Below are 15723 nucleotides of genomic sequence, written 5' to 3'. Positions count from 1 at the left end.
CGCGGCGATAGCTCGATAACCGCAAAGCGCGCGACACACCAACGAGATTAAATCTGCAACGCGCGGAATTATTTCGCACACAATTTTAGTTTCGTGTGAACGAACAACGAGGTGACATGTACAAAGATATGAATTAAGGCAGTTTAGACTTTGTTCCAGAATAACTTGAAAAGCGGAAAAATTTAAAGAATAATTATAACTCGTTTGTGATCAATCCTGGCGCGAATCTAATTACGATTCACGGAGTTTTTTTCTTAGAGCTTTATTTTGCAACATTTCGTCTGCATGATTCAATGCGTACGAGCGAATGGACGAACGCGCGATGGATGTCCCATTGATTTTCTCTTTGGACCAAACGGAAGACATTCTGAAGATATCGCCGCGTCGAAAGAATTCCGGCTCCAAGACACGACTATTGAATTTCGAATATTGAGAGACGGGCGTTGATTGACGCGGGAAATCGTGGGAAAAACGCTAAACGATGTATCGTGCCTTAGACCGTTTCTCTTCGACTTGCATTTTTTACGTGGATTTTCTACCTTTGGTAAAAAATCGTCTAGGAGAATTTTTCGATACCGACGACAATAAACATTTCTCTTGGAAATAAGTCGTAAGACTGAGAGAGATAAAAGGGTAGAAAGGATGAAAAAGAAAAGAAAGTTTAATAAACATGATGCTCCGTTGAAGAAAGCGTATAGCGAGAGAGAGGGAGAGGAGACGAGGAGAAGAACACGCGGTGGCATCATAAGACGTTCCGCGCGGAGGCCGATCGCGGCTTCCTCGGAAGGAGGGAGATCGCGGGAGACCGAAGCCGACATGACCGAGCGAGCAGCGTCGAGAGCCGTGCGGTGGTGTGAGCCACACACGGCGAGAAGATCGTCGCGGAGGGGTGTATTGATCCACCGGCTGCGCGTTCTCGTCGGCGTCGTGCCCCACAACGGGCAACTACCCGCTTCCCCTCGCGCCACTTCGTCCCATCGCTACTGCTGCCACCACCGCCGCCGCCGCCGCCACTCCCAACCCCAAACGACTCGCTCGTTTCGCTTCGACCCTCCTGGCTCTTTCTCCTCTCTTCTCTCGCTCGTCCGGACCTTCCTCTCCACCCTTGCTGCTCTCCATTCTGCTCTAACCCCTGCCCTACACCCCCGCGACATCCTTCGTCGCGCGCATGTCGACCATGCCGCTCGCGGCGATATATCCGAACCGGGCTAACGCACAACCCCCGACCGTCCGCCCCGCTGCTACCCGGTGCGGCGCACCCCGCTGTCCCGTCCACTCGCCATTCTCTCCACCCCTCTCCTCCCCGCGCGTACGGCCGCAACGCCGCCGGTGCTGGCGGTGAATGTACGACGCGTTACGACGCTGGATCCTGAGGGAAAAGGCATCGCGACGGCACGGTATATCTCCGGTTAGATATACACGACGGAACGACCATAGTTTCTCTTAGTTTCGTATCTCTTGAGTCACATGCGAGACACGAGATGGGCGAGACCACCTCCCCCCTCTCACTATCACTCGTCGGCGAAATTAGTTTGTTACCTCCGATATATAAGATATCTGCCTGACTAGGGAAAGAGAAGGGATGCATCTGACGTGCGTAAAACACGCACGTAATGTCCGCGGATTGTCTTCCTTTTTGTGGCGGCGAGCTCGCGACATGACTCACGTCACGTTGTCACGTTATCGCGTGGATACGGCGCAGGCAAAAGACAAAGTCGTTCCATCAAAGATGAATGTTGTCCAAGACGATCGACAATCGTATAGATCGTATACGGATCGTACGTTTCGCGTTTGATCGAGAATGAAATTATACTGCGAGACGATTAAGGCGACGAGAGCTCTCGAAATAAAACGTGTAATAGAATTTCAAATGTGATAAACATAGTAGGCGCGTTCGTGAAACGCAGCTGTAAGGTAAATTATTTAGCGACGCCAAATATAAACGAACGTAGGCAAGACAACGATAACGCGATGCGCGATAAATCAATATAATTGTAAAAATAATTAATCGGGGTTAAGACTGATAATGGTATCGCTGTCAGAATTGATCTCATTTGAAAATACAGATTACGCGTCACTTATTTAGGCTGTTTTTAATTAATTGCTTTAACTGAATATTTTACATCGAGCGCAATAATTAATCAGATATTGGCGCTCATCCGTGTCTCCAGGCATTAAATGTAAGCGCGTTCGATGGCAACAGCAACCGATCGGAGATTTATGGATATTGAGAGACAAGGGATGGACAGATACATTGTTTTTCTTTTCTCATGAGATTATCGATTATCCTATAGCTTGAACAAAACGAAAGCACTATCTAAGAACTTATTTTATGACAGATAAATTTTATATAAATATCAAAAGTTCACGGAGGAACAGTTTTGCTAAAGTATCTAAAAATTATTAGATATAGATCTGAAAATAATTTTGTTGGAAAATAAAATGTCAAAATAATTATGTAGGAACGCTGAAACGCTAAAAAAGATAATGGCGCTGCAAAAAGTTTTCATTCTAGCGACCAGCTTGAGAGTCATAATTATCTTGATATTTCTCCACCAAAAGTATTTTCAGATCAGATCTGCATTTAGTTAAATTTCTAGCTACTGCAACAAAACCGTTTTTTCCGTGTAACTATTAAAAAATAATTTTTTTAATTAAAACTAATTTAAAAAATAAAACTGCATCTTGCGAATAACTTACCTTCAAAGTACGAGGGTTCCGCAGGTCGAAAAATCTCGGTACGGATGGAATTTCGAATCTCTGATAATCGGTCAGCCTAAAAAAACAGTATTATCCGTTTGCTTGGAAATATACATTTTTTTCTCGCGTGTAACTTTTACGTAGATTCTGACGAATGTGAAAAAATTGCAAATGCGAAAAAACGATATACGAGAAACGTTATCTCCCGTTTTTACTTTTTACTTGATTCGCGATAAAAACATTTGTATTTTTTTCAACAGACCGGTGATCGCTTGGCATTACACGGCATAAGTAAAAATTTCTCGTATAAGTGGACGTAAAACATGGCAGTGCCAAGGTCGTTAGCTCTCGGCAGACACAGTGACCTTAACACATCGGCGTTATACATAGAATGTAGATTGCTTACAGGAATAGACGGGCCGCGCTATTTTCCGTCCAAGTTCCAGGGTTTGCTGACGCGAACGTTTTGCGAAATAATATATTATTTTTACACCTTGTCGCGCGAGACAGAGTGTTTGTTTTACTTTATCGTTAGCCCGAAAGAGCGTAGAACCCGCTACTTACTGAACGTCAATCGTGGTAACGAACAATCTATGATAGGCCATGAAGGGTATGGCGAGCATCACGCAAGTTTGCACGAAGACGAGCGGTATCAGCTGAAACAAAAAAATATGAGCACGAACTCTTAATAAAACTGTCGATATTTGTGAGATATTTATCGCCATCTGCACGAACGCTTTTCCCATGGAATGGTTGCAAAATGTAATAAGTAGAAATCTGTCATTATATAACGCGATGTATAATTTGATACGCGCACGCGAATATGTTAGCTCGCGTCAACGTGACACACGGAAAAAATAATGTTGTATTAACAGTATTAGCTAACAGCAGTCAAATTAAAAATAATCTTGTTAATTTAATAACAATATTAAGAAAACAAATACGTTATACTCTTGTGTTCTAATAAAATGTCGTTTCTTTTATTAATAGATACTATTATTGAATTAACAAAAGATTATTTTCAATGAAAATAGGGCTGTTAATATAGCGTTATTTTTTTGTGCACAAGCGCTTTGTAATTAAAAATGCAAATCTTTAAATATCGTAAAAATGACATTGTGTGTGTATAGGCATAAATAATTGGTAATTATATATATATATGTATGTATATGTACACAATTTGCAAGCTTTATTATAACTGTTATAAGAAATAGGTAGAATGGTAGGTATGTTTTACAATGAAACTCCTGCAATATTTAGCAATGTTTGACTCTTCATGGAGACTCCAACGCGAGCCAAAATGGCACGTGGACTTTTACTTGACGGCAAATGGTCTAACGATCGATTTATCTTTGATTGTTCGCAGCGCCGGCATGGAAGCGACAAACGGCACGATCGAGCACGACTTCCACAACACGCTGGTGCCGATAAACGGTAGTCACTCAGGTAGTTCTGGCAGGAGTACGCCAAACGGCGGCGACCCGGCGCCGGGCAAGCTCTTCGTGGGCGGCCTCTCCTGGCAGACGAGCAGCGAAAAGCTGCGGGAATATTTCAACATGTTCGGCACCGTCACCGATGTCCTCATCATGAAGGATCCGATGACGCAGGTCGGTCTACTTATCTGAGCATAACTCTCGGCTTGCTCGCCCGATCAATTACGATTGTTTATTGTACGAGGCTGTTCTCACGCGACACCATTCGCTCTCTGTCGAGCTAATAATCAAATCAATCGTGCCTCTATCTTACGTTTTTATCGGTCACATCCCGATAATATTTCACAGCCGCGTAATCGGGAGGATACTAGCTGTTACTTAATTTAAACTTGTTTGAGAAGATTTTCTAATCTCGTTTCCTAGTTGAACGTTCCTCAGTTTATTTAGTACTTACCTGTCTTAATGCTTCGTAGGTAGAATTTATATAATTTAGAAATTTATTTTAAAAAATATTTTCTATTAGTTATTCAATATTCCATTGATAACGAAACGTTATGGATATGATTAATTTGTATTATCCAATTTACAGTGAGAATAGCCTCGTATATTGCCCACGCGTTTCCAAATCGCGTTCATGCCGCGCCAGTTGATTTGCCGATAACGGTTTTCGGCCCGACCCCGACTCTCGGTCATCGCGGGGGGTCGGCCGCGAAGATGTCGCGAGAGAAAGGAGTTTACCTCGACAGGATTCGATGCACCAAGCAATCTCTCCTTCCACTTTTGCACGAAACTATATACCGTAGTAGACCGTAGTAGATGAAAAGTTGTACTAATCGGTGTAATTAATTGCTGATAAAGTATCAAGAGAAGTAGATTGTATTAGGTATTATTAATCGCATTAATTGCATTATATATTAAAAGAAGGTGGGAGAGGCAGCAGTTTTTCGTTTGTTCTTCTTTTTGTCGGATTTGCAGGCGGTAAATGTCGAATGCGGGTGTAATTTCGGAGATTTCGCGAACGAGAGTGGGTGGGACAGACGTAATACGTATACATGTGCATATACATATACATACATACATATATATGTATGGATGTATATATGTATATGTATATATGTATACATATGTATATATTTCAGTAGCTTCTTAACGTTCGTAATGGATTTGAATCTTATCGCAGTCTTTGTTTCACGTAACATTAGAATGTTTGTCTTAAACATTGGCTTGGACAGTTTTGCATGCAAATGGTAGTTTGGTAGCACTAGTTAACCGTTTTATACCAAGAGCTACGAGAAATCATCGAAGGCAGGATTATTAAAGATCAGATTAAAGAATAACTTCGCAATCATAAAGCGTCCTTATATTCCGGACCGAACCCGCAACGTTAGGAGAAAAGACGAACGGATCAGTTTTGGTGACCATTCGCGCAAGCTAGAAGTGAACGTATATTAAATTTATGAAAACGTGTGGTATTTTACTTGCAGTAATCGATGAATTATATAATCTTTGTCCCACCGCGATTGGGTCGTGAAAAGTTTTCATGGTCATGAAAACTCGTCCTAAACATGTAGCGGTCTTGCGATGACCAAACAAAGGCGAATAAAGACGGTTATAAAGGTATCCCTCGAGCAAGTTGCAAAAGTCAGTCGGATGTCGGAGCGTTTGAGCCGCGAGAGCGAGAAAGAATCGCAACGAAAGAGGGAGGCACGCAATAGACGGTCTTTGTGCATCGTGCCGGTTCTCGGCTTGTTCGGTTACAGCGTAGCCGCGGTTTCGGCTTCATCACGTTCGCCGAGCCCGGTAGCGTCGACAAAGTCCTCAAGTGTCCCATCCACACCCTGGATGGCAAGAAGATCGATCCGAAGCACGCGACGCCGAAGAATCGCGCGAAACAGGCCAATCGCACTAAGAAGATCTTCGTGGGTGGTGTCAGTCAGGACACCAGCAGCGACGAGGTCAAGGCCTACTTCAATCAATTTGGGAAGGTGGAGGAGACGGTGATGCTGATGGATCAACAAACAAAACGTCATCGCGGCTTCGGCTTCGTCACCTTCGAGAACGAGGACGTGGTGGACCGCGTGTGCGAGATACACTTCCACACAATCAAGAATAAGAAGGTCGAGTGCAAGAAGGCGCAGCCGAAGGAGGCGGTGCAGCCAGGCGCGCTCGCGCTCGGCAAACGGGTAGTGCTCGGCGCTTTAGGCGTGCGGCTCGCGCCGCAACCGCCGCTGCCGGTCGCGGCGGCGGCCTCGCAGTTGGTGGCCGCGCAGGCACAAGCGGCGCAGGTGCAGGCGGCCGCGGCCGCGGCGGCGGCCGCGCAGGTGCAGAATGCGGTCGCGGGATACGGCAAGCTGTTCGCCACGAGCTATCCGGCTCTCTCGACATATCGGTACGCGCCCTATCCGATACCGGCGGCGGTGGCGGCGGCGGCTGCCCGCGGCAGCGCCCACCGGCCCGACAGCCCCGACGTCGGGACCAGGTGCCGCCGCGGCCGCTGCCGCTGCCGCGGCGGCGGCTTCCTCGCCCGCTGCAGCCGCGGCCGCCGCCGCGGCGCCCGGCAATCCCTATCAGGGCTACTCGCTCACCAACGTCGACATGTCAAGCTTCCAGGGCGTCGATTGGGGATCCATGTACGGGATGGGAATGTACGTTTAAAAAGGAGATACACACATATATAATACCGCACGCGCTCCCGCTCTCTGATCTCGTGGATCCGATGGATCCTCCTTGGGGAAGAGATCATTTTCCCCATGTACGATACGATAGAATATTCGTTCTTCGAGGTTAACCGGGCGCGTACCCGCCTTTCGACTCTTATTCGGGGATTTAGGGTCTCTGGAAATGGCCCACCGCTCGCGCTGCAAGTGCGAAATAATTATACTCGACGAAGGGATGACTTCCGTTAATGCTTCTGGTCATTTATCCGTCGTTTACTCTCTTATCTTCGAGAAACGATGCTAGGAGAAGTGGATTCTTCGATACTCTTATCATGGAATGGCACCGTAGGAAGCGGATAAAGCAAACAGGATCCAGTGAAGAAAGCTGAAATTTCAATCGATTCGCGTTCGAGCGAAGAATGAGGAAGGATGAGAGCAAAGATTGCCAAGAGAATGAACGATTTCCGATGTACGGAAATCCGGCGAATGAGGAACACACACGAAGAAAGAGGATCCAAGGATCAGAGCTATCCGCTTAATCTTATGTTGTTATTCTAAGTGGAAATCGGACCAACATATTTTGCGTTCAATTCTCATGCGTTACTTAATTTATTTGTGAGGAGGCGCAACTAGTTACGTATCACGTTATATAATATGTATGTTAGTTCTTTCGAATCCCTCGTCTTTCGCTTTCACGCGTCACTCACATCATTTTTCACGATCACAAGTCATTGTCATTCGATACACTTTGGTTCCTATTTAGATTAACGTGTACGCATTAGAGTCAAAAGCGCGTGCGGAACCGCGCGTTTCATCCATGTCGCCACGCCCATTACGTTAATCATCGATTAATTAACGCGATCCATTAGTGGCACTCGTTTTACGGCGTTCGCGGCAACCTCGGGCCTCCTGAATGTTCCCGCAACGGTCATTCTCTCGGCCATGAAGCAATAAAAGGAAGAAAACCGAGAAGCAGCGAACGCCGTGAACGACTTACTTTACCAGAGGAGAACATTAAATCGTTTCTCTTCTTATTTCCGTTCTTCTTACTTTTCGTTATGCGTCTTTCTTTATTTTCCCATGTTCTCATGATCCTTTATTTACATATATATGTATATTCTCTAACACTTTCGATCGAGTTATCTCTGCCGGGGATCAGCGGAAGCACGCGATGCGACGAGCAAGGTATGCATTACATCAAAAAGATAAAGCGTCGATTTTCCACATTCAATTACTAGCTTTTTCTGAATAAAAATTAGTCACGTTCGGGCCCTGGCCATCAGCACGATTCGAATCGTATAGCAAAAAAAACTAGTGCTAGAAAAACTAGAAGTCGCATTCGCAACGCCAAGTGCCAAACGAACGAACCGAAGGGAGACCCATCCACTTCAGGTGGCCAAGTGCGTAACTCGCGTCTTGCCGTTCCCGAGCAACGGCTCTCCGAGCTTTCCTTTCGATTCGCGTCTTTTTCCAGGATCCGAGCGACGACAACAACAACTCGACAGGACGGACTCTTTTTCAGTCTTTCTCTTCGTCGCATCGCTATTGGTGTTTTCGCTCCTCGCTCTCGGCGGAGAGTTTCGCGTTTTTTCGCCTTTTCAGAGGCAACAGGTTAATACACACAATCCACTTTGCGCGAGCGGGCAGACTCTCCCGATATACATACATACGTACGACACACACAGACACACATACGCACTCATACACACAGCGACAACACGAGGGGAAAACACGTATATAACTATATATAATATATAGGTATGCATATACATATACGCTACACACGTATATACACATACATATATATTTTTCTTCAAATAATGGAAGACAATATTTCTCCGCTCTTCATCGCGTTAAATAAGAATAAGACTATAGCGATACACGAGTGTAATTCGAGTAATTCGAATCGCGTTAATTTTTAAGCAAGACTTTTAGCGACTTGCGAGTGTAATCCGCGCACGAGAGAAGTCGCGCGTATATTTGTTAAGACTAATTGACAGTATCACACCCGCGACATCACATACACGCGATCGGCGTAACTTAATGAGCTCCTAAGAGAGTAAGAGATGGCGAGTCGACGAGTTCTATTTAAGTTAGACTTAAGCGGGTAGCATTATTGATAGCGGGTATAGTTATTTATGAGAGAGAGAGAGAGAGGGGGGGGAGAGAGAGAGAGAGAGAGAGAGAGAGAGAGAGAGAGAGAGAGAGAGAGAGAGAGAGAGAGAGAGAGAGAGAGAGAGAGAGAGAGAGAGAGAGAGAGAGAGAGAGAGATTATTACGCATCTTTATAAAATATACTTAAGAGTTTGTGCGACTGCGCCTGCGAGAAATGGGAACCCAAGATTGAGATTAGCTCACGTAACTCAAGCGATAAATTAGAATTTAAGTCTTTAACCGCGTAAGGAATTTGTGAGAAGTATTATAAAAGGATATTAGTTAAGGAATTTGTGAGAAAATGGATATTTAATTTATATATATTCACTTGTAGAATACGCCCCGAGATCGACTCGACGGCGGCGAGTATACAATCGATGGTATTTTCGCGAAGATACCTATTTGTTTTGTCAGATTCACGTGTAAAAAAAAGCATGCAAAGTTCCTTTTGAATCGATATCACCATTTTTCCTTTGTTTTATTACTAAATTATTTGCCAAAGTGCCAACGTTGGAAATTATTGTTTCGCACTTTATAGTTCCATAAGCGAGTTTCGAATCGTTTAACACGACCGTATGATATTACCGCGCGATATTCACTTAATTTATTTTTTTACTTTCTATAGTCTTTCCTTTTGTTTCATATTATTAGTAGTTTGTTGTAAGTGTTAAGTGCGATTGCATGCGTCAATTTGCCCCTTAAATGATCTCACGTCAACCGATGCCGACGAATCCCGAATATCCGCATGAATCTCAACGGTCCCTTTTGATCGAATAAGGATCGCCGTCGGCGAGGACGAACGCGGGGCGTTCTTGACGAGGAATCACGTGAGGGATATGAGGAATTTCGAGCAATAAGCGATTGACTCAAACTTTAAACTGCGCTAGATTATTACGAGTATTACAGTAACGATAATACAAAACGTCGCGGTAACGCTTGTTTGCGTGCGCGTGTAATCGATATAGAGGGATAATCCTAGGTATATACACAAACGAATACTCGATGCGAAAGGATTTGGATAATAATAAACGTCGAAACGAACGATAGAGCGTCTTAGGAGAGCGAGGGAAGGATCGAGCGATGAGAGTTCGGAAGGATCCATTCCTTTCGGAACACACAAGTAATATTCTCTAGTGATACTATATACTTTAATATACATATAAATATATATGAACAAAAAAAATATAATTATATACATACACCGTGACGCGTTAAGTATAACAAAACTCGCGAGTGATATTTATGACATATTAAGGGGATATTACAAAAGTAGGAGCGAACGTAGAAAAAGAAAATGTGGGAGAAGGAGCGAACGAGTCATGTTAAATACACGTAGAGAGAAATGGACGAAACGAAACGTGACGGACGGTGACGAAGAAGGTGACAGATGAGCGCGAAAGGTGATGGAGTGAGAGCGAGGATCAGCTGAGAGGCATACGTCTCGTTCCAGTTCCCATTCTCAGGGACTCTGTGTACTCGTATGCCAATAATGTGCGGAATGGGCGCGTGTTTAACGAGCCTCCCGTCTTGGACAACCCCGCGATATCGGCGCAACACCTTAGCTCTCTCGTTCCTGCTCCGCCATCGATCCATCTACCTCTTTTTAGCTTCCTCTCTACGCTATTCCTTCTCTCTTTCCTTCTCTCTTTTCTCTCTCCAAGAAATTTCCGCGCGAAAAAAGAAAACGAAAATAATTAGGACCGAGAATATTTGCTCGTGTTCCATAGCGTTTCTCGGCGACGTTTCCACGAGGGGTAGAGGGAGAGAGAGAGAGAGAGAAAGAGGGACGCGCTGTTCGGGAGTTGTTCCGGAGGGAAGTATTTTTCGAGCCAAATCGGTGTCGTCGGAGCATCTTGAAGCCTCTATCGATGTATTTATTTCAAAGTTGCCTTCTGGAAGCGTAGAAATCCTGTGAGACGGGCGCTCAACGGGAGCTCGACGATACCGTTTTGTGCGTTTTCGCGAGACCTCGAAACGCGGAGAACCGGGTCAACCGGGGATTGGGACCGGCGTAATTTCGGTGGGTTCAATTTTCGAGAAATGTTCCTTTCATCTCGTTCCACCCTCTTCCCTGCCACGAAACGCCGAAAATTATTCCCACATGTCCCCGGCCATCGAAATTTGATCTCGCCGAAAGTTTTCTATTGCTCTTTCACTCCCTGATTGATGATAGAATACTTCGCCTAGTTTCTATACGTTCTACATACGGGTCGAAACAAGCCTCACAATCGTCTCGGGGAAGCGAATTCTCTGGGCGGATCGTTGTCGAGACTGCAAATCGGAACTATCGTGCGTGTCTCGGATATTTGGCGATGTATGATCCGGTATATGAACGGCGCGCGGTTGTAATATTCCTCTTGGCTCGAGATGAAGGAGTGGAAAAATTTCACGTGGAATTTCAGCAATAAATTTAGCTGTACAGAGCGGGTCGTTTATCCGCGTCGTGAAGCGTCGCTTGACGTTTCTCTGAACTATCATTTCGGAAATGTCGTATCGCAATGTCGTGTGTCGCTCCGACAAGAGACGTGACGATTTTACCGAATACTGTAACGATTTTGCAATCTCCCTTATGAGCTGTAATGGGAAACTTTTAATCCTACTCGATATCGCCTTCAACTCAGAAAAGCAGAGTAATATCACATGATGTACAATGTCAATTCATTACGCGACATATGAACTTTTCTGCGTTCTGTGAATATACAATCTATTAATATTAAATTATAATTGTACGATCGACTTGTAGTCAAGGTATAATCTGAACCATTATAGCTCATGAAACGTATCAATTATCGCGATATATTGTAATGTCGTTAAGATACGTAAGGGCTTCGAGCTTCAGATACGAGATTGATAATAGCTTAAGTAATATTAATCCTTTATAGGGCAGGAAGTCGAACCGGTTTTGGAAGAACTACTTAATACAATTAACACAAAGTTCTGTATATTACATAAAATGCAAGTTGCTCTGTCGCGTAACACTTTTGACCTTTCACATTTTTTTTTTTAAGTATCAAGTATACTATACGGGTGATCAAATGATGTAAATAAAAACGAAATGCCATTACGTCGATGCCCTATAAAGTGTTAAGGAATTATGGGCGCTGATAATCATCTCGTGAGGTAGAGTCATTGTGCCCGTTATTTTCGAACTCGGCGAAATCTTGCAATATTGCAAAACAGTGAAATCGTCACCGCGTCGACGACAAAAAAAAAAGAGTATTGATATTCGCGCGGCGAGAATCGACATCGATATCGGATGATCGAGTCTTACCTTGTCTGGGGTTTATCTACGCTCTATAATATCTGCTCAGTGACAAAAAGATAACATCTCGTCATCGTCGAGAAATATGTCACCACGGCGAAAGCCACCTCTCTTTCCAGATCAGCAGTCCTTCTTCCCTCTCCCCTCGATTTCTCCTGATTTGTCCCAGTTCCATAAGCCCCTTTTACAATTAGTATATACATATATACATAATACATATATTTATATTTGTATCTCAGTCTGATAATTATATGTATCTTATATTGCGAATGTTGATATAGTAATTATTAGCGTAGCTGATATTTTTTGATGAGCGCTAACCACCATTAGTTGTGTATGAAACGTAGGTGAAGCATGCTGTTTGAAATATCTCTCCTTTTATATAATATCGTTATCCACTTATTTCTTTTTGGCCCTTCGAATCTCCTTCCCACTTGTCTTCCGCTTTTCTTATTAACGGTCCGCTTGCGATTCCGCTTTCCCATCGACACGAACGTCATTGCTCGAGCATTCAAGAGGGATAAAATGATAAAATAGAAAGAGATAATGAGGATTCTAACTGCCAGGGTACCGTATTGAGGGTACGCTCTCAGTGTTCGAGCTTCGCATCGCGCGATCCTTTAACGATTTTCCGTCGTTGCGTCGCTTTATCGATAAATCGCGTTCTTCCCGCGGCTCAATCGAATCTTCTCGCTTAATCACGATTGTTTTACGTCGCGATTATGGTAATTCCGGCAATCGAATATTACGAGCGCACTTTCTTAATTCCATTTTCCCGCTTATAGTTTTCTCATTCGGGATTCATTCGATCAACGTTGCTCGACATTAACAAGAGATCATTGAGGAACGAGCTCGGCGCGAATACGATCGCTCGATTCGATTGTTGACAAGAACCGTGATCTCCCCGCGATTAGCGATTTTTTTACTTTCGCCCCATCCTTATCCCCATCCCGTCTAATTACCTCGATCCAAACTACTTCCGCCTGACTGTGAGAAACGTCCAGACGAGAAACCCTCGCGAGCGAAAGCTGTCGTTTCGGATTTCTTACGAAAGATCGATAATGATGCAGGAAAAAGGTGAAATGAATCTAAGGGAGGAGAGAGAGAGAGAGAGAGAGAGAGAGAGAGAGAGAGAAATAAAGAAAGTGAGCGTGAGAGAGAGAAAGAGAAGACAGGGAACGAAACCGAACTACGTAGTATAGATACGATACACACGCAGAGCTCCTCCCAGGACGACTAATTGCGTAAGCGCTGATACTCGATACTCGAGTCGTATTACTATTACTATTACTCATTATCATTATTACCGTCATTATCATGATTATTATTATTATCTACTATTTGATGATAATTATTATTACGCATCAGCATTATTATTATGCTTGTCATTACTTATGATTATTATTATTACTATTATTAGCTTACATAAATGCAAAACACACTCGTATTACGTTACTGTGACACGCTTAATTATACGCGCGAGTGTGCGCATCGCGCGCGTGTGTGTACGTCCGCGAACCGTAGTTTTTTCAAACATCCTCCTTCGATCTAGTTTCCCAGTCCGGGAAAAGTCTTTCTTTTTTTTTCTTCCTTTTCCCGCATGTTCGCTCATTATTTGTCGCCACATTCCTATAGTGTGCCAGCCACGTACGTGCCATAAAGGAGATAAGTGTTAGGCCAAAGCCTATTAATAGATGCGACGCGCCGCGACGCGCGTAACCGATTTGACCACCGATTGCTTCCTGAAAAGAAGAAAAGAGAAGGGAAAAAGAAGAAGCGTCGCGGAAAGATCCGAGGGGGTGCGCGAGAGGGTGATTCGCTATGTAAAGTCACGACGAGATGGGGTACGATCGATGATGGGGACTCGCACACGACTCGCGCCCCCCGCGCCCACCTTTCCTCATATCCTGTCGCTGGGGTCGTGACTCGAAATTCGAGAAGACGTTTGCTCTCCCGAGCGTCTCGTTTTTCTTTTTCCTCTCATTTTTTCTCTCCAGATCGGTTTAGTCGCTAGCGACACATATGGAAGCCGATGTAAACGCGACGTTCGATTTTCCAACTTAATTCGCGTTTCTATTTTGTTTGCCCCCGTTTCTCTTTCCGCTTTGCTTGATTCGTTTGTTTTGACTTTTCCGACACGTTGTCTCGTTCCGATGAAAAAGGAAAACTCCGACGGATCGTCCAGCGACAATTTTCATATTTGCGTTAGAGCACGCGCGCGATGAACACGCGTGTACCAACGAACAATACACTCTCACACACACAGGCACACACACACACAGAGACAGGCACACAAAAAACATATACGTACATACAATATATACACGCGCGCGTACATACAAGGCAGGAAAATATACGATATTAACGCAAGAGTACGCTCGATGGCGCACGCCAAGAACAACACACGAACGAAAACGTAACGTAAAAATAGTATAGGTTGATGCCTAGAAAAATTGCCAATAAAGTAGTCGTTTAAAACTTGTAGCTAACCTCTATTTGTGTATATCTTTCCTTTATGTATTTTCTCACCTAACCCTTGTCCACCCACCCCCCTCTCGTCTCTATATATAGCTATAGATTCCTCCAGGAACTCTCGGTCCACATCTACGGTCCATCTCTTGTTTATTTATTATTGATAAACCTCGTATGTCCTGCCTAATTTGTTGGCAACAAGTAATTACATTGGTACTGTGTATATACTTGATTATCCTATCTACTTATTGTGTACGTTTATTTGTTCCTTCCTTTTATCTTCTTAATTAATGTACATATAATATACATATACATAGTTACGTCTTTTATATATTATATTATATTATATAGAAGACGTATATATGTAGCGTACTTATACATCGTATAATCGGCCTTCTTTTTACTACTCCTCGTAATAATAATCATTGTTTTTTACTTCTTATCACTAACGCTCGATCAAGCGTCTGTGTTTTGCGCCCCGGTAGAACACGCGGCGTCGCGCGCCCCGCGGAGGTGGCAACTCGCTAATTGGCAAATTAATATTAAACTGTAATTAGTCTCGTTAACCCCGCTGGGCGCTCGTTTCGAGCCGCTTTCTGGTTGGTCCAAACTCTCGTGGCTCATTCCATACATGTTCTCATACAGAAAAGAGGGAAATAAGATACCAAAGTTTTCGAAATCAAAATCAAAATCTGAAACCTCCGAGATGTAAGATAGTAGTGACTCATCAAAGTTTCGTAAAAACAAAGATTTTGTACGACTAATGCTACGAAAGTGATTTTTTTACATGCAAATAGTATGCTCTGGATAGATAGTCAAAATGCTACGAAGTTGATGAAAATTTAATATCATATTCTGTATTCTCTTTCAAAGTTCGGGGCCAAATTTCAAATCAATTCATAATTTAGATAAAAAGTTATCAATTTTTGAATATTCGTTTTACAAAGGGTTTTACCAGAGAAAAGTATGAACATTAAAAATTTCTACCAATATAATAATATTTTACACACAAGTAGATCATCAACAAACAAAAATATAGCAACAAA

The 15723-nt window shown here is 43.6% G+C and overlaps 2 protein-coding genes across 2 annotated transcripts in view; one reads left to right on the top strand and one right to left on the bottom strand.

The window, feature by feature from the left end:
• LOC139808877 (uncharacterized) overlaps positions 1–3636 on the bottom strand; it is a 28218-nt gene extending 24582 nt beyond the window's left edge. Inside the window, exons 1-2 of the mRNA XM_071771364.1 lie at positions 3265–3636; positions 2701–2776 (exon numbers count right to left, since the gene is read on the bottom strand). Of these exons, the coding sequence (XP_071627465.1) occupies positions 2701–2776; positions 3265–3446 (258 nt within the window). The 5' untranslated portion in view covers positions 3447–3636. The remainder of the gene's footprint in view (positions 1–2700; positions 2777–3264) is intronic.
• Positions 1–14689, top strand: part of Msi (RNA-binding protein musashi) — a 91830-nt gene extending 77141 nt beyond the window's left edge. The window contains 3 exon segments of the mRNA XM_071771348.1: positions 4067–4307; positions 5894–6567; positions 6569–14689. Of these exon segments, the coding sequence (XP_071627449.1) occupies positions 4067–4307; positions 5894–6567; positions 6569–6788 (1135 nt within the window). The 3' untranslated portion in view covers positions 6789–14689.
• Positions 14690–15723: the final 1034 nt, after the last annotated feature.

Source organism: Temnothorax longispinosus, chromosome 2 (genome assembly GCF_030848805.1).
Source record: "Temnothorax longispinosus isolate EJ_2023e chromosome 2, Tlon_JGU_v1, whole genome shotgun sequence".
Classification (NCBI taxonomy): Eukaryota; Metazoa; Arthropoda; class Insecta; order Hymenoptera; family Formicidae; genus Temnothorax; species Temnothorax longispinosus.
This window is presented reverse-complemented; position numbering and strand designations above follow the sequence as displayed.